Genomic DNA, 22,229 nt, shown 5'->3' with positions numbered 1-22,229 from the left:
TTTAATCTTTTTCATACAATTCAATAATTTCCAAGAGATGCCTGATACCATCTCCAATGAATCTACCCTTGATAAATCCATTCTGGTCTTTGCCCACAATATCATGAATGACTTTTTTAATTCTAGAGGCAATACATTTAGCTAGTATCCTATTATCACAACACAATAAAGTTAGAGGTCTCCATTTTTTTATTTTTATTTAATTGGATCCTTGTATTGACTATTTGAGATCAAACCCTCCTGTTGAGTTCTGCTAACTTTACTGATCTGAAATGAATAATTGAAGCATGCTAGAATGGGATCTTTTATTGAATCAAAAAATGTCTTTTCGAATTCAGTCGGAATCCCATCTAGACCTGGTGATTTATCTGATTTAAAGCTCATTCTCAGAAATCATACCTTCACAGTCTTTTTTCTGGGCCTCTGACAATTTTTTATGATGTGAGGTCGGGAAAAAGGACTAATAAAGCCCGGTGGTGGGCAGGTCCGTTCCTCTAAAGTACAGATATTTTGAAAAAAGGATTTTCCTTCTTCTAAAATTTCCACTGATGATGATAATATCGAACCATTCTCAGTCATTAACTGAGTCACATTTTTCCTTGTTTGATTTCTTTGCGTAAGTTTTAAAAAATAAGCTGTGCATTTCTCGCCCTTCTCCATCCATGTAGCTGTAAAGTTATTTATTAAAGTTATTTTACCATTTTTTTAATGGTAAAATCTCAACTCCTTTTATTTATTATCCAAGATCTCATATAGATCTGAGGGAGCTTGACTAACTTGATCAATCTTGACACTTAAACTATTTATTTCTTGTAATAATTCATTTTCATAACTTTTATTCAACTTGTGTTTCCAGGATGAATATTTAATGGAGCGTCTCCTAAACGAACATTTAAATGAGTCCCATACAATATGAGGATTGGCACTACCCGTATTGTACTTAAAAAACTCGGAAATGAATGTTTTAGTTTTTTCAACAAAAAGATCATCATTTAATAAAGACTGATTAAACTTCCAGAACCCCGGACCTCTGAGAACGTCATCTGTTATCACGTGACGTGTTATAAGTGCATGGTCTGAGCACATATGTTCAGTTATGTCTGTCATAGATTTCTTGGAACACAGTGAGAAGGATACAATGAAATAATTAATCTGACTGGCCTGTTTTTTTCCTATGCCAAGTATCTCTGATTTTTTTTTAGGGTTTTTAAGTCGCCAGATGTCAATTAAATCAAAGGTGGACATAAGGGTTTGAATAGCTTTTAAAGCCTGTGGATGATAATTATCTGAATGACATCCAGTCCTATCTGTCATGGAATTCATCACTGTATTAAAATCCCCTGAAGTAATAATAATAATATGGGGCCAACAACCTTTTAAATTCTGGACAGTCTTCTGAATGCATTAAAAAAATATTGCATCATCCATATTAGGTGCATACAGATTAACCTGACAGAATCGCATAGATTTGATTGTAAGATCTACAATAATCCATCTACCATCTGAATCTCGTAAGGTTGTATGGACTACATATTCAGCATTTCTTTCAATGAGGACTGAAACCCCCCTTTTTATTACTGGACCCGTAACTAAAGAAAATATGTCCTCCCCATTCTTTCATCCATTTATTTTCATCCTTAGGCATAGAATACGTTTCTTGTAAACATATAATATTGAACATGTTTTTATCTTTAAGCCATTTAAATATCTTGTTATCCATAGGGTAAATTAGACTTACTGTATTATAAAGTGGAAATAGAAGAATATCCTGCATTACTTGAACATGAAGGGAACACCCTAGTATTTGGCCAGTTGTAAAGATCAAAAGAAAGGTTAACATTAAACAATCACATATAAACATTAACATGCTAACAAAAAACAAAACAAAAACACAACAACAACAACAACAACAAAAAACACAATGAAACAAAGGAAGAAGAAGAAAAGGACTAAAAGAAATCAATACCTTAAGTAATAAAACCAAGAAAAACGACAGTTCAAATATCAAATATGTGGCAAGCATAAACACCCTTTTTCCATTTTTGATTTTTTTTAAATTCCTATATTAACATTTTTTTTTCCCTTTTTCTTATCATGGAAAGCGGGGAGAAAGAGTTTTAACTTTTAGCAACAATATAATGAAAGAAGAAAAAATAAAAGTCAAAATCAATTGGACTAGGCCAAAAAAACAAAAAGAGAACCAAGTCTTGCATAAAACCAAATCTTGCACGGTCAGAATAGTGTAGATCAGGATTAAATGTTCCATCGACCAACTATGCGTCATTTAACCTTTATATGTAAATATCAATACTGATATTGGATCTCGGTGTTGTTTATAGGTTAATATAAATTTGCCTAAAGACATCTATTCTAAGCCTAGCCACCTCTAACAACTTTTCCACTCTTCCTTACTGGTCACAACATGCCCCACTCTCCCCTACAACCCATTCATAAATCAACACACTTACATGGGCAAAAAAATACTGTCAAATCGTCCAAAAGCCCATAGATTAATGTCTATTAATTATTGTCTATCTGGAATCAAACAGCCATGGTGTAATTTCTTTGTCCTTAACCATTCTGCCGTTTATGTAGAGACTATCCAGAACAAGCCTTACCGCATCTTTCTTTTCACGATGTTCTCTCAGTCTGGGAATCAGTTTTCTCCTTCTTGCCACAATTTCTGGTAGAAACTGATCATTCAGTCCACATGTCTTACCCGCCAGGCGTTTGCCGAAACTTTTAACAAGAGTTTTATCCTTGGGGCGCACAGACTTCGCTCCCAGCAGTCGGGGTTTTCCTTGGCTTTCTCGGCTGCGCTGGATTCTGTGCGCACGGTCAAACTGGATTTTTCCCACAATCTCCGCATCCATTTGTATCCCCTCAATTAAAAAAAAAAACTGTCTCAACGTTGTCTCCGCGTCTTCATCTGCAGAGAATGAGATTATCCCTCATGGATCTGCACCTCATCCCCAGCATTTTTTCTTTCATCTGGCCATTTTCAGTGTTCATCTAACTTCCACTTAAAGTTTAAATCAAAGTTTATAACAAATTCATGGAGAAGTCCAAGCTTTTAGACAATATAATTGCCTTAGAAGCTCGTCAAACTTGGACGCCACCACACCGTGACCTGTATTGCCCGCGCATGCGCAGTCTGCTCCACTGTGTATTTTAAGTGTAACTGGAGCTGTTGTATGTAAACTTAGCAGCTACACTATTTTTCTGTACAGGTGCAGCAGCAATGCTAACTTTGGCTGTAATGTGTAGGAACCCCAGCTTGTATTAAAGTAAGTGTGTGTTTTTATCACTTGTACCCATTGGAAAAAGCTGTAATTTTGAAGCAAGGAGCTGCAGTGACATTTTGTGTACTTGTGTTGTTGTGTTGTATTTGTTGGAAAACTAATTTTTATTTAATTCCAGTTGTAAAGAGAGAAAAAGGAGCCAAACTTTATATGTAAGCTATGACACATATTTTACTTGATGAAATATTATTATTATTTTTTTTTTTACACAATTAATGGAAGAATTTGTTATTTACCTCTTTGCTGTCAGAAATAAACAGAGATCGCCCCTAAAGCTCTGCATGGTCTTCATCTCAACCCTAGATTCCACATACAACGAATGAAGTCCTTGATTTTGAGATGAACAGACAAAGAAGGAAAAGAGAAATTCAGAGGAGGGCTGCAGACAGAGGACAGTGGGCCAGTAAAACTGAATATGTTCTGGTCGTTGTCGGAAATGTGGTCGGCCTGGGCAATGTGTGGAGGTTTCCTTACCTCTGCTACAAGAATGGTGGAGGTGAGTCAAACAAACTGTGAGGTGCATTATTTTGGCTGTGAACTGAAATAGTGCTTATATTGATGAGTGGTGAGTGAAAACATATGAATAAATTATCATTGCCATGGGGAAGCATGTTTGTATAACATTTATACACCTATAGGTGCCTTTCTGGTGCCGTATGGTCTGTTCGCTGTGGTGTATGGGATACCTCTGTTCCTACTGGAGACCTCAATTGGTCAGTACACCCAAGAAGGATTCATCACATCTTGGAGGAAGCTGTGTCCACTGGCACAAGGTGAGTCGATGTGAACTCACCAGAAAATAAATAACATTTTTTACATGACACTTTACTTTACTTTACTTAAACCATTTTTTGTGCACATGTAGCTCAACTAACTCTGACAATGTGGTTAACAGACAAATATAAATCATCTCCAGAAATGTGAACATTTATAGTCCTACATAAAGGTGAACTGTGTTTTTTGTTTGTTTGTATTTTCAGGAATTGGATATGGAAATGCTATAAGACTACTGTATGACTTCAGCTACATTATAATTCAAGTCTGGGCTCTCTTCTACCTGGCTTTCTCATTCAGTTACCAGCTCCCTTGGGCCACCTGTGAGAACACCTGGAATACAGGTAAACTTACACTATGGAGTTGCACATTTGTCTGGGAATCTTCATGTGTTAATTTGTTTAACAGTAATTTCTCACATTTACTCTTATCCCGTTCATTCTCTAAACCAGCTAACTGTATGGATCTTCAGATTTTGGATTCTCCCTTGAAAAATCTGACAGCAAATCAGACCAGGCTGAAAAACACCACTTCTGCTGCTACTGAGTTCTGGGAGTGAGTCTATATTTGTTTCATTTAAATGACCAATAATCACATGAGCGACTGCATAATTAGTTTAGTTTAGTTTAGTTTATTTGCACATTATATATATATATATATGTATACAGACAAAAAAATAACAAAAGATTAAAACATTGTGCAGGAGAGGTTGGAAGCCAAAAAGGCTTATAAAGATACCTCCCCTATATAATTAACATGGACAACTTCAAGGTGTCAAGACTAAATAGATATAAAACTGATATACAGAAATGAAAGTATACAGGGTGCGATGCATTAACAAAAAACAAACAAACAAACAAACAAACATAAAAACAAAACAAACAAAAAAGGAAAAATTTACAAAGTTTTTTGTGCGTTCTGCCCTGTCATTAATATTGCCACAACAGCATTACTGAAAGGACATGATCAGCATGATTCCTGCTCATTTCCTGTATCCTCTCACTGTTAAACACTTTTCTGCACATTTTATCATAAAATAGGAAAGGAAATCTTCCTCAAAAATGAGTGAGTGAGCAGTAAAGAATTGCCTCAACCAAAAATTACTATTTTTCTTTTGTGATCATTTTTATTGGTATTTAAACAAAAATATATAGGGTAGGTTTACAAGTTCATCACCAATAAAGTAAATTAATATATCACAAATTAATCATTATGAAACAACCAACCACAAAAAAGAAAAGAAATGAAAAAACAACAAACAACAAAACAAAACCACCATAAATAAAAACTTCTGACCCACTCACTGCCCACCCCCCAAATCCCTCCCTTTGAATTCCTCCCTAACCCTAACCCACCCTGTTTAGGGATCATGGAGAACTGATATATTAGGGATTTAATTACAGTGATAACTTGTTTCCAGTGTGATATATTTTCTGTTTTTGTGGCAGCCCATTATTCTACACTTTCTATATCTAAGTCAAGAAGCCATCTTTGTATAATTGACAGACTTTGGTGCTTTCCATCTGCACGCTATTAGTTGCTTTGCAGCTGTAAGGCCAGCTAGCAAGAGACATCTCTGACTTCCAAGATGGACCTGTCATTAAGGAGCTGGTTAGAATAATATTATCAGTAGCATCTCTGAAACCATTCATATAACTACTTCAACTTTTTTTGAATAATCCAAATCAGGTAACATTCCAAACAAATACTACTATTACTATTGTGAACAGCAGCAACTCACTGGCTGTCATTAACAATACATTAATGGGAGTGAACATTTTCAAGCAGGAACTAAACTCTCATTTAGTAAACTTAGTTACAACTATGCCAAATGTGTAGAAATCATTAATCATAATTTCTTGTCAATCATATGCACTTCTTAAATTTCCCCTGTCCTCAGACGACGGGTGCTGGACATGTCTGGAGGTATCGAGGAGCTGGGCAGTGTGAGATGGGAGCTGGCTTTGTGTCTTCTGGCCTCCTGGGTTTTCTGCTTCTTCAGTGTCTGGAAAGGTGTCAGATCTTCTGGAAAGGCCAGTGGAAATATTTGATCTAAAATGTTAGACTTAATTATTGCAACAAGTATTTTGTAGCTTACCTTCATTAATAAACTCTGTTAATTCTGCATATTCACTTCCCATTTTTTAAAAAGGTTGCATACTTCACTGCAACTTTCCCCTATCTGATGCTCCTGGTCCTGCTCATCAGATCTTTGACTCTGCCTGGTGCTGGAGAAGGGATCTACTATTACCTGTATCCAGACCTGAACCGTCTGGCTGACCTTGAGGTATCTTGTTGATGTTAACAAAGGAGAATGTTGACAAGGTTGCGCCTGGTACCAATCTTGTTCAGCTGTTTTTAGAGCACAGAGCAAAGATGTCAGGACTTTGGAAGGGTCAGTTTGGGAAATGGTTCATTTAGTCCCATAAAAAGACACCAAGTTATTGTGGGCAACAAGTTAAGTCAAGTCAAATTTCATTTATATAGCCCAATATATTCTCAACAAGTTATTTCATGGGCTGTGCTGTGTAGTTAAGTTGGTAAGTCATGTAGTTTGCGCCACTGCAGACAGACTCTTGTCTAAAATGATCAAAATTGTGCCAGCAAGCCCTCAGTGCATTGAGCTTAGGGCATTTGTCTGCACTTTGAGCCATGAGCATTGATTCACAAAAATATAGCTCAGGAAGGACATGCCCATTTAATATGTAATATTTATTTGTACAAAATAAATATACTGAGTGTGAAGATGAGTAAAACAAAAAGACATCTCTGGATCTGCTTAAGATAATTATATATAACATGTATACAGTATCTCACAAAAGTCAGTACACCCCTCACATTTCTGCAAATACTTAATTATATCTTTTCATGGGACAACACTGAAGAAATGACACTTTGATACAATATAAAGTAGTCAGTGTACAGCTTGTATAACAATGTTAATTTACTGTCCCCTCAAAATAACTCAACACACAGCCATTAATGTCTAAACCGCTGGCAACAAAAGTGAGTACAACCCTAGGTGAAAATGTCCAAATTGGGCCCAGTTAGCCATTTTCCCTCCCCGGTGTCATGTGACTCGTTAGTGTTACAAGGTCTCAGGTGTGAATGGGGAGCAGGTGTGTTAAATTTGGTGTTATTGCTCTCACACTCTCCCATACTGGTCACTGGAAGTTCAACATGACACCTCATGGCAAAGAACTCTCTTAGAATCTGAAAAAAATAATTGTCGCTCTACATAAAGATGGCCTAGGCTATAAGAAGATTCCCAACACCCTGAAACTGAGCTGCAGCACGGTGGCCAAGACCATACAGCAGTTTAACAGGACAGGTTACACTAAGAACAGGCCTCGCCATGGTCGACCAAAGAAGTTGAGTGCACGTGCTCAGCATCATATCCAGAGGCTGTCTTTGGAAAATAGACGTATGAGTGCTGCCAGCATTGCTGCAGAGGTTGAAGGGATGGGGGGTCAGCCTGTCAGTGCTCAGACCGTACGCCGCACACTGCATCATATTGGTCTGCATGGCTGTTGTCCCAGAAGGAAGCCTCTTCTAAAGATGATGCACATGAAAGCCCGCAAACAGTTTGCTAAAGACAAGCAGACTAAGGACACGGATTACTGGAACCATGTCCTGTGGTCTGATGAGACCAAGATAAACTAATTTGGTTCAGATGGTGTCAAGCATGTATGGCAGCAACCAGGTGAGGAGTACAAAGACAAATGTGTCTTGCCTACAGTCAAGCATGGTGGTGGGAGTATCATGGTCTAGGGCTGCATGAGTGCTGCCGGCACTGGGGAGCTACAGTTCATTGAGGGAACCATGAATGGCAACATGTACTGTGACATACTGAAGCAGAGCATGATCCCCTCCCTTCAGAAACTGGTCCGCAGGGCAGTATTCCAACATGTTAATGACCCCAAGCACACCTCCAAGATGACAACTGCCTTGCTAAAGAAGCTGAGAGAAAAGGTGATGGACTGGCCAAGCATGTCTCCAGACCTAAACCTTATTGAGCACCTGTGGGGCATCTTCAAACGGAAGGTGGAGGAGCGCAAGGTCTCTAACATCCACCAGCTCCGTGATGTCATCATGGAGGAGTGGAAGAGGATTCCAGTGGAAACCTGTGAAGCTCTGGTGAATTCAATGCCCAAGAAGGCAGGGCTGGAAAATAATGGTGGCCACACAAAAAATTGACACTTTGGGCCCAGTTTGGACATTTTCACCTAGACGTGTACTCACTTTTGTTGCCAGCAGTTTACACATTAATGGCTGTGTGTTGAGTTATTTTGAGAGGACAGTACATTTACACTGTTATGCAAGCTGTACACTGACTACATTGTATCAAAGTGTCATTTCTTCAGTGTTGTCCCATGAAAAGATATAATTAAATATTTGCAGAAATGTGAGGGGTGTACTCACTTTTGTGAGATACTGTATATTACACTTTTTGTGACATTACAGGTCTGGGTAGAGGCAGGATCACAAATATGCTTCTCCTTCAGCATAACACCAGGAATTCTGACTGTTTTGGGCAGCTATAATGAGTACACAAACAACTGTTATAAGTAAGTATAATGTACAAAACACAGTTATGTAAGAATACTTTCCTTTAAAAGTGTGTAAGCTGTATTAACCATTTGTTTGAGTTACACGTAACAACCAAAACAGCAGAATAAATGAAATTTCTATTGCACTAAAACTCCACAAAATTAAATTGGTTAAGTTAGCAATAGAAATGTTCTGTCTTTGACAAGCACCTCTTATCGGTCTTTGTGTGACCTCCAGGGACTGCTTCTGGTTCTGTCTGCTGAACAGTGGGACCAGTTTTGTTGCTGGATTTATCGTCTTCTCCGTACTTGGATTCATGGCTCATAAACAGGGTGTTACTATGGACAATGTGGCTGAGTCAGGTATTTTTTAAAATTTGATATGGCATGCAGCTGAAATCCCATTTTAAGTTCAGATAAAAAATAAATTTCTCTCTCATTTAATTCCTGTTCACAGGTCCAGGGTTGGCCTTCATTGCTTACCCTCAGGCCACAGCTCTCATTCCTTTGCCACAGTTCTGGACTGCCTGCTTCTTCCTGATGCTCTTTCTGCTGGCTGTTGATACACATGTAAGATGTTTAATTGCGTTACCTATTGATTAATTGCCAATGCATTGCTGGCACAAACAAAAGTTTGCTCACTTTATTTCATCCCTAGTTTGTGACGGTCGAGTGCTTTATCACCTCAATAAGTGACTTGTTTCCGAAGCTGTTTCACAAATCTGGAAGACATGAGATTTTTGCCCTCGTCATCTGCTTGTTCTTCTTCCTCATACATCTGATGTTGGTCACTCAGGTGAACAAAATACTTCCATCAAAGTACTTTCAAACAATAATAGTTGTAAAAACTATGTAAAATCTCTCACATTCAATTTTTGTCTCCTCTTGCTGTAGGGAGGGATTTACATATTCCAACTTATTGATTATTATGGCGTTACCAGAGCATGTCATTATTTCATGGCTTTATCTGAGTGTCTGGCTCTGGCCTGGAGCTTTGGTAAGCAAAAAAGTATATTTTTCCATGATATGATTTGACACAGCTTTCAAAAGCATTCAATACTAATGAAAAAAATACTTTATATAACTTTTAAACTGGTCTAATGTGCAATCTATTCATTTATATCAGGTGCTGATCATGTTAATAACATAATTGAGGACATGACAGGACAGAGACCTTCTGTTTTCTTCAAATTGTGCTGGAAATACATCATTCCTCTGTTGTCACTGGTGAGTTGGAAGTTGTAGTTTTATTGCTGGAATAACAAGACACAAGTTTACAGCCATACTAGCAGCTCTGTACATGGGCTCAGTGGTCCTGGGAGCTAATTGCTACCATATCATAGTTGAACATGTTAGCAAAGTTAATTATCACTAAACATGAGTTACAGCTGAGTGATAAGAAGGTCACTTATTTTGTCATTAGCTGAGGCAAAAGTGACACAGGAATGAGGATAATTCAGACCCCATAAGTGTGTATTTCATACTAAAAGAGCTTAAATAAACTCTTCATCCTATCTCTGGTATGATGGAAGAGGTTAAGCTATGTCAAGCTGAGTATCTCTGTACTACAGCAAAGGTTGAAGGATCACCAAAGACACTACAGTTCATCCTGAGGGGAACATAAATATTTCAATCAAATTCCATGGCGATCCATTTGATAGCTGTCAAGACATGTCAGTCATAACAAAAAATGTCAACCTGCTAGCGGCGCTACAGGAAAAGTCTGTTGGACTCATCCTATGGAGAACATAAATGTCTGTACAAAAGTTCAGATATTTCAGTATGAATCACAGTAGTGGATCAACCAACTGACACTGTCTTGTGTAATGTGATGCTGCATATTAATGTAGATTAACTACAGCTATTAGAAAGGATCTCTGTACTAATACATCTTTTAAAACTGTCTGCACCTTCACAGAGTTCCTTTATCCTGTACTTGGTTGATTATACACACCTCACCATTAATGACTGGTACATTTACCCTGACTGGGCGTACACACTCGGATGGACCATGACACTCTCCTCTATTCTCATGGTGCCACTGTGGGCAGCTGGACAGATGTGTTTGACAGCAGGATCCTTCAGACAGGTCAGTGTTTAAAAACTTACTTTGATGCAACTTTGGGTGCCTTAAAAAGAGCTTAAAGTTACTACAAGGAACGTTCATAGTTTGTTGATTTTGAAGGCTGCTGTGGACAAAAGCAGTATTGTTTCCACTGTAATAACCACACAATATGACGCCAAAAATAAAATGTTATGAATAAAAATCACCTCCTTCTTTTTAACTGACTACTCACTATAACACAGGCATTATAAATAACTATACAGAAATAGCAAACCTTCATGTGAATGGTCTTGTTTGCTTATGTATATTATGTAGAGGGATCCGCGTTAAACTGAGACTGCTTCATAATCAGTTAAAAACTCCTGGTAGTAGCTTTAATGATTTTTTTTAGCTAATTAACAAGTTCATATTTAATACAGCCACCCATCAATGGATGCTCTGCGAAATCACTAACCACTGAGCATTTCCAGCTGATGGATCTATGAGAAGCAATTCCCTAAGTTTAGTGTTTAGTTTTAGTCTTATAAACGGTGTAAAAAGAAGTACAGATTGCTTTTACACTGTTTTGGTGGCACTGAAGCCCATGTAGTTATATAGTGAGTACTCTGACATGGTGGACTGTATGATACCTCATCCAAATCCTTTGCTGTGGATTTGAGGAACAGTGCTGTCCTGCGGTTTTAGCTGTGGAGCCAAAACATCATGAGTGTGATAATTATTGAAGTAGTGTCTAAATTTACCCATCTTGTTCGTTCCAGCGTTTATCCATCCTTTGTCGTCCTGCTGATGATCCAGCCTGGCAGAGGAGAAAAATGGGAGAGGAAGGAACGACTGTTGAACTGAGGACATCTGCAGTAACAACTTAGCGTGTCCTTCAATGTTACATTTACTAGACACTTAAATCTATCATAAGGTCATTTCAGAACTGGTTTCGGGCATTCCTGGGGCACTGGTCATGTTTGTCAGAAACAGTAACTCTACTCTCTTAGCAGAAGCGTCCTAAACTGTCACAGTTATCTCAGTTATCATGAAGTCAAGTGTTACTATGTACTTTCTTTTGCATGTATCTATTTTGTCATCATATTTTAAGTTGGTTCAGTCAGTGATCTCTCATTTGTTCTGTCATCATTTGATTTTAATCAAAGGTCTTTAAGTGTTTTGACTAAATAAGTCAACATCAATGTGAGAATTATGATCTCTTAATTAGTAGACAGGTCACATCCTTGTCATATTCCATTATTGGCCTTGCTTTATTTTCCTGTATCACTCTATTATTGTTCTATGTGTGTATAAATAAATAAACTTCCATATGAGAGGAGCTGTTGTGAATATTCGTTGGTGTGAATCTTTTGATGTTTGAGTCCCTGAAGTCCACATCAACTAGAGGAGCAATTTACTACCTGGCAATAGATTTAATATACTGTATTTATAATGCAAATTTGCCGCACACTGTCTTTCTTTGTGAAGACTTAGAAACACATGGAAGATGATGATGCACAACAATCCACACATCAAGTTGCTTGGGACTGTTATTGTCATTCTCATAGGTTTTCATACCACAGCTATGCAGACGATACTTAATTAATTTGGTCTTTTCCTCCATCTGAAACCCAGGTGACGGCATCTGTCTGGACAGTGATAGTCTATTGTAAGGTAGGGCTTTTCAGTATGAGCTCCTTGCAGAAGACTGTCTTTAGTGCTTCAAAGGACTCCTCGCACTCATCAGTCCACTGAATCTTATTGAGCTATTTCTTCTTGTTCAGGTTTGTAAGAGCCACTGAGAGTGTAGAAAACCCAGGAATAAACCATTTGACTGGACTTGAGACTGTGTTGGTCTCTTGGCAGAAATGATGTTGGTTCTGTGGTTGGTGCAGACAGAACCACGTTCTCAGTAAACAACATTAGACATTAGAAGTGGACAGGATCACAGCTCCCCAAAAGTGATGCCAATGCATCTCAGTCACCCCCTGGCGGCTGACTGCCGTACAAATTCTGCTTCCCAACATTAATAGATAGGAACATGGTCCAAACTAAAACACCAGGTAGAGGTCAAATAAATGTTTTTCAAAGGTGTTTTCTGATTATATAAAAAGTATGATATAAAAACAGGTTTTTATGCCATGATTGATGGCTGAACTGTGCTTGTGATTGAGTCAGCCAGCTGTGTGGGTGGGGAAACTCAATACCATGGCTCCAGCTACTGGACAGACTCTGGCTCTAAATTACTTAACCACCAGAAACATAGCAGCAGTCATATTTGGAATATTTTGGCTTAATTTTTGTACGGTGGGAGGAAGTAGAGAGGCATCAACCATCTTTATTTACAGTCATTGCTCTCAGTGGATGTCTACACACCTGATGCTCAGCCTTGACAACACTGACTGGCTCTTCCTTCCAGGGGAGGTGTCTCCTGTCCATGACTTCTCCATTACCACCGAAAACTCTGTGGTGTCCCCAAGTCTGGGTGTAGCACTGAACGACTAGCTTTCCTTTGCTGCATCATCTCTGCAACAACCCACTCATGCAGAACAATTCAAAAACATTCAGAGAATTCATCTGTTCCTCACCTACAAAGCAGCACAGCTTGTGGTCCAGGTTCTCTTCATCTTGCATATAGACTACTGCCACTCATTCCTAACTGGCTTGCCTGCATGTGCTGTGTGACCTCTGCAGCTGCAGTGTCTCACTAGTGGTAGCTGGTGCTTTATAGGTTTACTGACTGTATTGGGAGCAGTGGACTCAGACAACCAAAAACACAAGTAAACAGAATGCCACGAAGAAACACTGACAAGACACGAGTCAAGACGAGTATGAACAGCTGTTCCCAATGAATCAGGGTAATTAGGATGCTTTAGAACAGCTTGGACTATTTGGAATGGTACAGAAGTTTGGGTTTTCCCATAGACTGTGACATTTTGCAAAGGTATGAATAATTTTGGACATGCCACTTTTTGTTCAAATGTAAATAAAAGCTGAGAAATATTTTTTTTCCACAATGATGCCTCTTGTACATCATCTTATTATCTTCTGGGAGAAGCCTGTGTCATTTCCGTTAAAAAAAACAACAAAAAAACAAAACAAAAACAAAAACAAAAAACCTTTCTGGTTGAATAAAAGTAACTTTAAGTCAAAATTTGCCAGGGGTATGAATAATTTCGGGCTTGACTGTATATAAACTGTCGTTTAGCTCAGCAATAGTAAATATATCATGTTGTTACATAGAGCTGTGGTTTGTTTATGCAGAAGAGGAGTGTGCTTTTTCCTCCTCGTCCTTTTTCTTTCCAGAGTGACAAGTACCGTTTGGTGTTGCCAAGCAATGGTGAATAGCTCGCACTTGCTGATGATGTATACGTGAGCTCCACCGCGTCCGCCTGGCGCCTCAAATTTCTTGTCGTTGGAAGGCACTTTAACTTACAGAGCTGAGTGAATACAGTCTCATTGAAACTAAATATGATGAATGTTTGCATAAAACTCAAACTAGAGACTTGCGATCACACCAGTCACAACGCCTGAAAACCTGGTGACATTCTAACCCATGAAGACTCAGGAGTCATTACTTAATTCTTACATGAATACTCAGTACTCATGAGTTGGGTCACATCCATCTTCAAACTCAGGCACTCAAAGTTTCGTGACTCCATTGTGTGTGATGCAACGCGATCAAAACATCTCCACAGACAGACATCCAGACATCCAGACATCCAGACAGACATCCTGAGGGGGGCCCCCCAGGACTGATGACTCTCTAATAGATCCCTCTGGCTCTATGCAAACAACTAGGCACCTTTACACTGGTACTGGTTTTGCATTCACAGATGATTTATGGAGGCAGGATTTACTATATTAAAAAAAGTTGCAAATAGTTATAACGTGACCCGTTCAGGCCTCCACAGTCAATATGTGGAACATTTAAAAAGCTTTCAGAACCTCTACATCCACTTTCAGGTGACCCCTGCCTCTATCTCTTCCCTTTTGCTGTTGCACTCCATGAGAGAGGTAAGTGAATTGTGGTCCTAATAATTTCTGTGTTTTAGCACCATTAAGTTATGCTTATAAGTTTGCATGTTGGCTTTAATTTATTGTGTAATATTCAGTGTCATTTAATTTGCACAGAGGCTTTAGTTATTTGGTCACAGTTGAAGGGAAGATTTTGTTATTTACCTCCTTGCTGTCAGATATGTTTTCTGCACATTAATACTGTATTGAACAGTCCCTTTTGCTGTTGTATTCCACGGGAGACAGAGCTCAAGTTGTATGATCACAGTTGATTGAGGATTTTTGTTATTTACCTCAAAATAAAAAGAGGTAACCACCAGAGCTGTCAATGGTCTTGGCTTCTTCATCGCAACACAACGCAGACAATGCTTGATTCTACTGGTAATACTTGGTGCCGTCCAACCCATTGTATCTCCAATCTCAGCATCATTAAAGGGACAGTTCAGCCCAAAATCAAAAGTACATATTTCCTCCTGGCCTGTAGTACTATTTATCCATCTAGATTTTTTTGGTGTGAGTTACAGAGTTTTGGAAATATCAGCCGTAGAGATGTGTCTATATGTCTGCCTTCTCCCCACTCCAATACAGAACCACTCGGCACTCGGCTTGTGCTGCTCAAAGCCACTGGAAAATACGTTTATAAAATTCAAAACTTATTTTTACAAAAATCTTGACCCACTCACTCAATATCATCCAGACCTTGTTGTGTGAAGTTTCATGTAGAAACTACTTTCTTTTTAGTAGAAAAAAACAAGGTGCTATCTTGAGTACCATGTCATCGTTTTTGAGAAGAGACATTGGTTTTGAATTTTTTTATGTTTTAAAAATTTGTTTTTATTTATTTTGTGCTTTGAGCACCACAAGCTGAGAGCCATTTAGTTGTTGTAAATTATTTAAAGTTGTGAATTCTTATCTGGAACAAGGGTATTTTCTGCCACAGAACAAGTTTAGAAATTTAAAAAACCAAACCAAAACATTTCAAAAACTTTCACCAACAATTGGAATTAGATTATTAATATTAATAACTTTGTTAAGTGTTTTTTGGTATGACATGATTGTTACAATTCTCAAGAATGGGTGAAATACTATGCTAAAATGTTCCCAAGTTAAAATGTCCTCCCTGCCAAAATACATATTCTTTGGTGTGTCTGAACAAAATAGCGACTGTACTCCAAGTTCCTGCATTTGAAACAGTGCATATGAAAATAGGTGTTGTTGCCCCTTTCCGCCCCAAGACAGAGTATCCACTAAAGTGAGCACCTCTGCCAGTTGAAAACAAAGGCACTTCATGCTGAACTGGACAGAGGTGTGTCAAAATGTGATGTACTGTTTCATCTGTGTATTTTCAGGTAAGCAAACTGGGAAATATATGGACGGGAGTGTGCAGGGAGTTATAGAGAGAGTGGAGAAAGTTGACCGTTTATTCCCACTGTGTATTTTAAGTGTAACTGGAGCTGTTGTATGTAAAGTTTTTCTGTATCGATGCAGCAGCTAACTTTGGCTGTAGTGTGTAGGAACCCCAGCTTGTATTAAAGTAAGTGTGTGCTTTTATCGCTTGTACCCATTGGAAAAGATATAATTTTGAAGCAAGGAGCTGCAGTGACATTTTGTGTACTTGTTTTGTTGTGTTGCATTTGTTGGAAACTAATTTTTATTTAACTCCAGTTGTAAACAAAGGCCCTTTGTGGGGTTGGACGGAGATGTGTCAAAATGTGATGTACTGTTTCATCTGTGTATTTTCAGCAAGCAAGCTGGAATGAAAGTAAAAGAAGAAAATCAAAATTCACACTGAGTGTTTATTCAAGTGTGCAATATATTGCTTCTTGTTTGTGACCAGCTCCTTCATCTCAACCCTAGATTCCACATACAACGAATGAAGTCCTTGATTTTGAGATGAACAGACAAAGAAGGAAAACAGAAATTCAGAGGAGGGCTGCAGACAGAGGACAGTGGGCCAGTAAAACTGAATATGTTCTGGTCATTGCTGGAAATGTGGTCGGCCTGGGCAACGTGTGGAGGTTTCCTTACCTCTGCTACAAGAATGGTGGAGGTGAATCCTTCTGAATTTAATAAAGAGGTAATTATAATGAATCACAATTTCATGTCTATGGGTAAACATGCTATATATCTATGAACATTTGTAGGTGCCTTTCTGGTGCCGTATGGTCTGTTAGCTGTGGTGTGTGGGATACCTCTGTTCCTACTGGAGACCTCAGTTGGTCAGTACACCCAGGAAGGATTCATCACATCTTGGAGGAAGCTGTGTCCACTGGCACAAGGTGAGTTGATTTTTGTTTAACAAAAAAATGAAGTCAACAGGAAAAAACAGTACTTTATACACACAGGTGTTATACCAAGACAAGAAATTCAGATCATTTAGGTCGTTTTGCATGTCATCAGGTGCTGTTTTTAAAACCCTGGTTTGTTTTCCAACTGTAGGAATTGGATTTGGACAACTGATGACTTCACTCTGTTACTTCATCTATATTCTAATTGAAGCTTGGGCTCTCTTCTACCTGGCGTTCTCATTCAGATCCCAGCTTCCCTGGGCCAGTTGTGAGAACACCTGGAATACAGGTAAGTTAAACTTTGTGTGTTTCTATGTTAACAAGGTTATCACCTTAAAAACAAAGACTTTGAAATTTCTCCTACAATTTGGAGCCTTCAATTTACATAATTTCAGTAAAACCTTTTTTGTTCTCAAACTCAGCCAACTGTCTTGATCTTCAGACTTCCAGCGTGACTTTAAATCAGACCAACGCCACCTCTGCTGCAACTGAGTTCTGGGAGTGAGTCTGACTTCTTTCAATTAATATGAAATTAAATGTAAATTATTGTATGACTTTTGATGTATGCTGATTTTCATTCTATGTTGTCATGCTACATTAAGAGGGGTTTCTGTTTTTCACTTGTTCTGGTTCTTCAAGCACTTTGAAATAAAATATTCTAAAAGATGATGTACTAAGAACAAGAACATTAAAATTTCATGGACTATCTGGTGTTGAGCTTTCACTATTAGTTAAAATTCACAGTGTTTGAAAGAGCTGCTTTGATGCAACTTGGCAAATTAACTCTTTATACTGACAATGCAAAAATTAAATATTTCCTTTAAAAAAATATAACCTGAAATTATGTTGGAAATGTCCATTGACATTTACAAATTTGTAAATAATGAGTTGGCATTTGGCTCAAATGTGGCTCAGTGCACAAACCCGATTGTCATTTCGCTAAACTCCGCCCCAAACAGTACCTGTCCAATCACAGGTTAGCAACCATGACTAAAGCTAACAAGCTTTCTTTTTCTCTACATGTTGACGCGGTGTCTTCAATTCTTTGTGTCACATCATGTGTACCCTGTTCAATCACCCCTGTCCTCAGACGGCGGGTGCTGGCCATGTCTGGAGGCATTGAGGAGCTGGGCAGTGTGAGATGGGAGCTGGCTTTGTGTCTTCTGGCCTGCTGGGTGTTCTGCTACTTCAGTATCTGGAAAGGTGTCAGATCCTCTGGAAAGGTGAGAGGACAGTTCAAATATGTGTAAAATGTTTGACTCATTGTACAATGAAGTTTATGTTGTTTAACAAATAAATAGCGTGCAATTCATTAATCATCTCATAAAGTCTGGATATGACAAAAAAGATTAATGGTTTGTTTTTTTTAAGGTAGCATACTTTACAGCCACATTCCCCTACGTAATGCTCCTGATCCTACTCATCAGAGGCTTGACTCTACCCGGAGCTGGGGAAGGGATCTACTACTACCTGTATCCAGATGTGAACCAACTGGCTAACTTTGAGGTGGCCTCTTTATTCAATCCAAACTTTAGAATGAGAATTTCGAGCACACCAGGGTTTTAATTTAGATGCGTTATTGTACAAATATCCTTATACATAAACGATGGAAAATGTTGATTGTCAGTGACTCCCAGAATGATGTAGATGACTGTTGGAGAGTACCAGTGGCAAGCATACTGGATTTTAAGTATGCTGTTTGCATATTGCATTGATCTGTGTACAATGACGCAGCTAAAAAACAAGAGCAAAAACCTGTTTACCAACCACTCATTTCACCTTCTCTCACCAGTTAACCACCAGCACATGTTGTCACAGGGATTTTTTATAATAAGTGTGTCACCAAATACAAAAGTAATCTTATGATTACCCCTTCCTATAATTTGTCACTGGCATGTTAGCTTTGTTTGTAAGCTTCTATCAGCTTTATCCTGAAATTGTTGTGCAGACTCACTGTCAAACAAACAAATCAAAAAATGACAGCTCGACTTGAAGAATCTCATCCGACTAATGATTCAGATTTTTGATTTTCAGGGGGCAGCCCTACATATAATACACTTTGTCTTCAATTACAGGTCTGGATAGAAGCAGGATCTCAAATATTTTTCTCCTACGGCCTGACTGCAGGGACGCTGAACATCCTTGGCAGCTATAATAAATACAACAACAACTGTTACAGGTAAGTATAACTCATCCTACTACTACTATCCTACTAGAACACAGACTAATTGAAAGACAAGTGTCTATTTTCTTTCTGTGACCTGCAGGGACTGCTTCTGGCTCAGTCTGCTGAACAGTGGGACCAGTTTTGTAGCTGGATTTGTTGTCTTCTCCGTACTTGGATTCATGGCTCAGAAACAGGGTGTTACTGTGGACACTGTGGCTGAGGCAGGTACAGTGAATTCAATAATGTTAAATATCTAAATTATCCAAAGTTAAAGAAAGTGTTCTAACATAAATCGCTATATAGTCTAATGCTATCAAGTCTATCCTCGTTCACTTCACAGGTCCAGGTTTGGCCTTCATTGCTTACCCTCAGGCCACAGCTCTGATGCCTTTGTCCCAGTTCTGGGCTGTCTGCTTCTTCTTGATGCTCATTCTGCTGACTGTTGACACACACGTAATAACATTTGTCCTATTACCTACTGACAAACAATACATGTGTTTCAGACACAAGTGAAATTGTTTTTTTTGTTGTTGTTTTTTGCCCCCAGTTTGTAATTGTGGAGAGTTTTATCACCACAGTGAGTGATTTGTTTCCAAAGTTGTTTCGTGCACCAGTGAGGCACGAGATCTTTGTCCTCATCATCTGTGTGTCCAGCTTCTTCATTCATCTTACTTTGGTTACTGAGGTAAACAAAAACATCTTTATGAAACCTTCTTCATAAATCACATTTAAAAATGATAAACACATTTCATTTAAAAGCATCTCAGATTGTGTTTTATTCAAATCTTGTCTCTTTCTTCTTTAGGGAGGAATTTATGTATTCCAGCTCATTGACTTCTATGGTGCTACCAGAGTCTGTCAGAATTTTATGGCTATTTGTGAATGCCTGGCCGTGGCCTGGATTTTTGGTGAGTCAGATCACTAACTATTTAAAGCTTAAAGCTTGTATTATCCTAAATTCTTTAGATATTGATATTGTCAGCAATCTAATGAAAAGACCAACATCAATAATGTGTTCCACCTTGTCTGTGGCTTTCAGCTCCATACCTAATTGTGGTCTTTTAATGGAACTTATTTACATGAAGAAAAACATATCTTATCAACTATTTTGACATTATTGAGATCTTGTTTGACTATGATTGTATGACTGTAATCTGGACTTCCATCAGGTGCTGACCGCTTTTCTAACATCATTGAGGACATGACAGGACAGAGACCGTCTATTTTCTTCAAATTGTGCTGGAAATACATAATTCCTCTACTGTCACTGGTGAGCCAGTTTCTTTGTGGCTACCAATGATATTGTAAAATACAAAACCTTTGGTGATTTATGTAGTAAATTTGAGTGAGATTTATCAAACCTGTACAGATGGATTGAGTGCTGCTGGATTTGCTGGATTATTTTGTGTGAATCACCTTCCAGCATCAGCAGCTTGTGACTTGATTGGCCTGCAGACTCTTGGTAATAGTCCCTTTTCCATACACATGTGCTGCCTTGGCTTGATGCGGTTGGACTTGGTGTGTTTGCCCAGCGTGGCAGGGATTTGTATCTCCATGACAAGTGGTTGCCGCCCACCTGAACACACTCAGGGTTCACCATGCTGAGTCTCTGATGATAACTGCCTGGCACTGGCTGATTAAATAGAAGGAGATGGGCATCACAGAAATGGCAGACAGTGGTCAGAAAGAAGCAAACATGGAGGAGCTGATAATGCTGTCTGACTACCTGGAGCCATGCCCCTTAAATTTAATGTACACATGTTCATGTAGAGATTTGCATGTATACGTGCTCTTGACCTTTGAGTGGGTTGTACCAACAGACACACAACATTTGCTGAAGCACCAGGCTGTTATCACAGCCTTGGACTGCAGCAAACTGATACTGAAACAGAAGGTACCCTTTACCTTTACCATGTAAGGGGTGCAGTTTGCATGCAGCTCATAATCATCCAACAGCACATTATAACTGGTAATGGAAACGCAAATCAACAGTGAATCAGTGGTTTGACTCAGCGCATCAAAAAGAGCCAATAGAAAAGCCTTATATTTTTGACTGCGACCTTCATGTTGCAAATTAAATCTGCACCACCAATACAAACGCATGTGACACAACCAAATGCATCAACATCATACTGTGTTTATGTGTCACAAAAAACTGTCTCCACACCTTCACAGATTTCGTTTATCCTGTACCTGGTTGACTACAAACACCTCAAGATTAATGACCGGTACATTTACCCTGACTGGGCACACACACTGGGATGGACCATGATGCTCTCCTCTGTTTCCATGGTGCCACTGTGGGCAGCTGGACAGATGTGTTTGACACCAGGAACTTTCAGAGAGATCAGTGTTCAAAGAGTCTAAAAGGTGGCCCAAAATGTCTCCTGTAATTCTCCTAATGATTATGGATGTATCTTAACTTATCCTGTTTGTTCCAGCGGTTGTCCATCCTTTGTCGTCCTGCTGAAGATCCGGCCTGGCAGAGGAGAAGAACGGGAGGGGAGGAAATGACTGTGGAACTGACAATGTCTGCAATGACAACTTAGTATTACCAGCAGTATCACATTTCCTAGACATTTAAGCTGTCATGGTGTAAACAAGGTTATTGTAATCGATGTAGCCAAGAGATTTCATTGACAAAACTGAAACAATTTTCAAGTCATCTATCAAGCAAATATATGTTTATAAACATATTGATTCATTTGTTGCTTTTCATTTTATTTTTTATGTAACCTGTAACCTTTTTCTCAGAATTTTTTGATATGCTGAATAAATGGAAAATCTGATAAATAATGACACTTTTGGTTAGATTTGTATAGGTCTTTCATGTACTGACAAAAGGCTTGGACTGCTTACACAGCACTATGATGTTGAAAGCTTTGTTAAAAACTTAGACGCATTTCCCCACAGCCGTTGGCACAGTCACAGTTCAAATCCAACTGAAAGAAGAGCAACGACTTTGTTTCAGCTGGTAAATCTGAGTGTATAAGTAACTCAGAGATCCAAAGTGGCAATTTATGAATCTGCTATTAAACTACATGTTCTCCATAGTTCAAATTTTACAGATAATTGGTATCCGTTACC

General features: G+C 38.6%; 2 protein-coding genes and 1 pseudogene across 3 annotated transcripts in view; all 3 read left to right on the top strand.

Annotated features, from left to right (window-relative positions):
- LOC146318041 (sodium- and chloride-dependent GABA transporter 2-like) overlaps window positions 1-11,990 on the top strand; it is an 18,146-nt gene extending 6,156 nt beyond the window's left edge. Inside the window, exons 4-13 of the mRNA XM_084731602.1 lie at window positions 5,977-6,109; window positions 6,229-6,363; window positions 8,541-8,644; window positions 8,865-8,989; window positions 9,084-9,196; window positions 9,285-9,422; window positions 9,521-9,623; window positions 9,753-9,853; window positions 10,545-10,715; window positions 11,450-11,990. Of these exons, the coding sequence (XP_084587728.1) occupies window positions 5,977-6,109; window positions 6,229-6,363; window positions 8,541-8,644; window positions 8,865-8,989; window positions 9,084-9,196; window positions 9,285-9,422; window positions 9,521-9,623; window positions 9,753-9,853; window positions 10,545-10,715; window positions 11,450-11,557 (1,231 nt within the window). The 3' untranslated portion in view covers window positions 11,558-11,990. The remainder of the gene's footprint in view (window positions 1-5,976; window positions 6,110-6,228; window positions 6,364-8,540; window positions 8,645-8,864; window positions 8,990-9,083; window positions 9,197-9,284; window positions 9,423-9,520; window positions 9,624-9,752; window positions 9,854-10,544; window positions 10,716-11,449) is intronic.
- On the top strand, window positions 3,560-4,684 carry LOC146318042 (sodium- and chloride-dependent betaine transporter-like). Its single transcript, XM_084731601.1, has 4 exons — window positions 3,560-3,798; window positions 3,941-4,075; window positions 4,283-4,420; window positions 4,529-4,684. The coding sequence occupies exons 1-4, from the start codon at window positions 3,642-3,644 to the stop codon at window positions 4,633-4,635; spliced, it is 537 nt and encodes a 178-aa protein (XP_084587727.1). The 5' UTR covers window positions 3,560-3,641; the 3' UTR covers window positions 4,636-4,684.
- Window positions 11,991-16,580: 4,590 nt separating the features above from the next.
- On the top strand, window positions 16,581-21,726 carry LOC146318040 (sodium- and chloride-dependent GABA transporter 2-like; annotated as a pseudogene). Its single transcript, XR_014771658.1, has 14 exons — window positions 16,581-16,737; window positions 16,832-16,966; window positions 17,127-17,264; window positions 17,398-17,476; window positions 18,066-18,198; window positions 18,347-18,481; window positions 19,051-19,154; window positions 19,243-19,367; window positions 19,483-19,595; window positions 19,690-19,827; window positions 19,948-20,050; window positions 20,312-20,412; window positions 21,318-21,494; window positions 21,584-21,726. The product of XR_014771658.1 is annotated as a sodium- and chloride-dependent GABA transporter 2-like (transcript).
- The last annotated feature ends 503 nt before the right edge of the window (window positions 21,727-22,229 follow it).

Source organism: Lutjanus erythropterus, chromosome 12 (assembly GCF_056507025.1).
Source record: "Lutjanus erythropterus isolate fLutEry1 chromosome 12, fLutEry1.hap2, whole genome shotgun sequence".
Taxonomy (NCBI): Eukaryota; Metazoa; Chordata; class Actinopteri; order Lutjaniformes; family Lutjanidae; genus Lutjanus; species Lutjanus erythropterus.
Note: the sequence above shows the minus strand (reverse complement) of the source record. Positions and strands in the feature narration are given on the sequence as shown.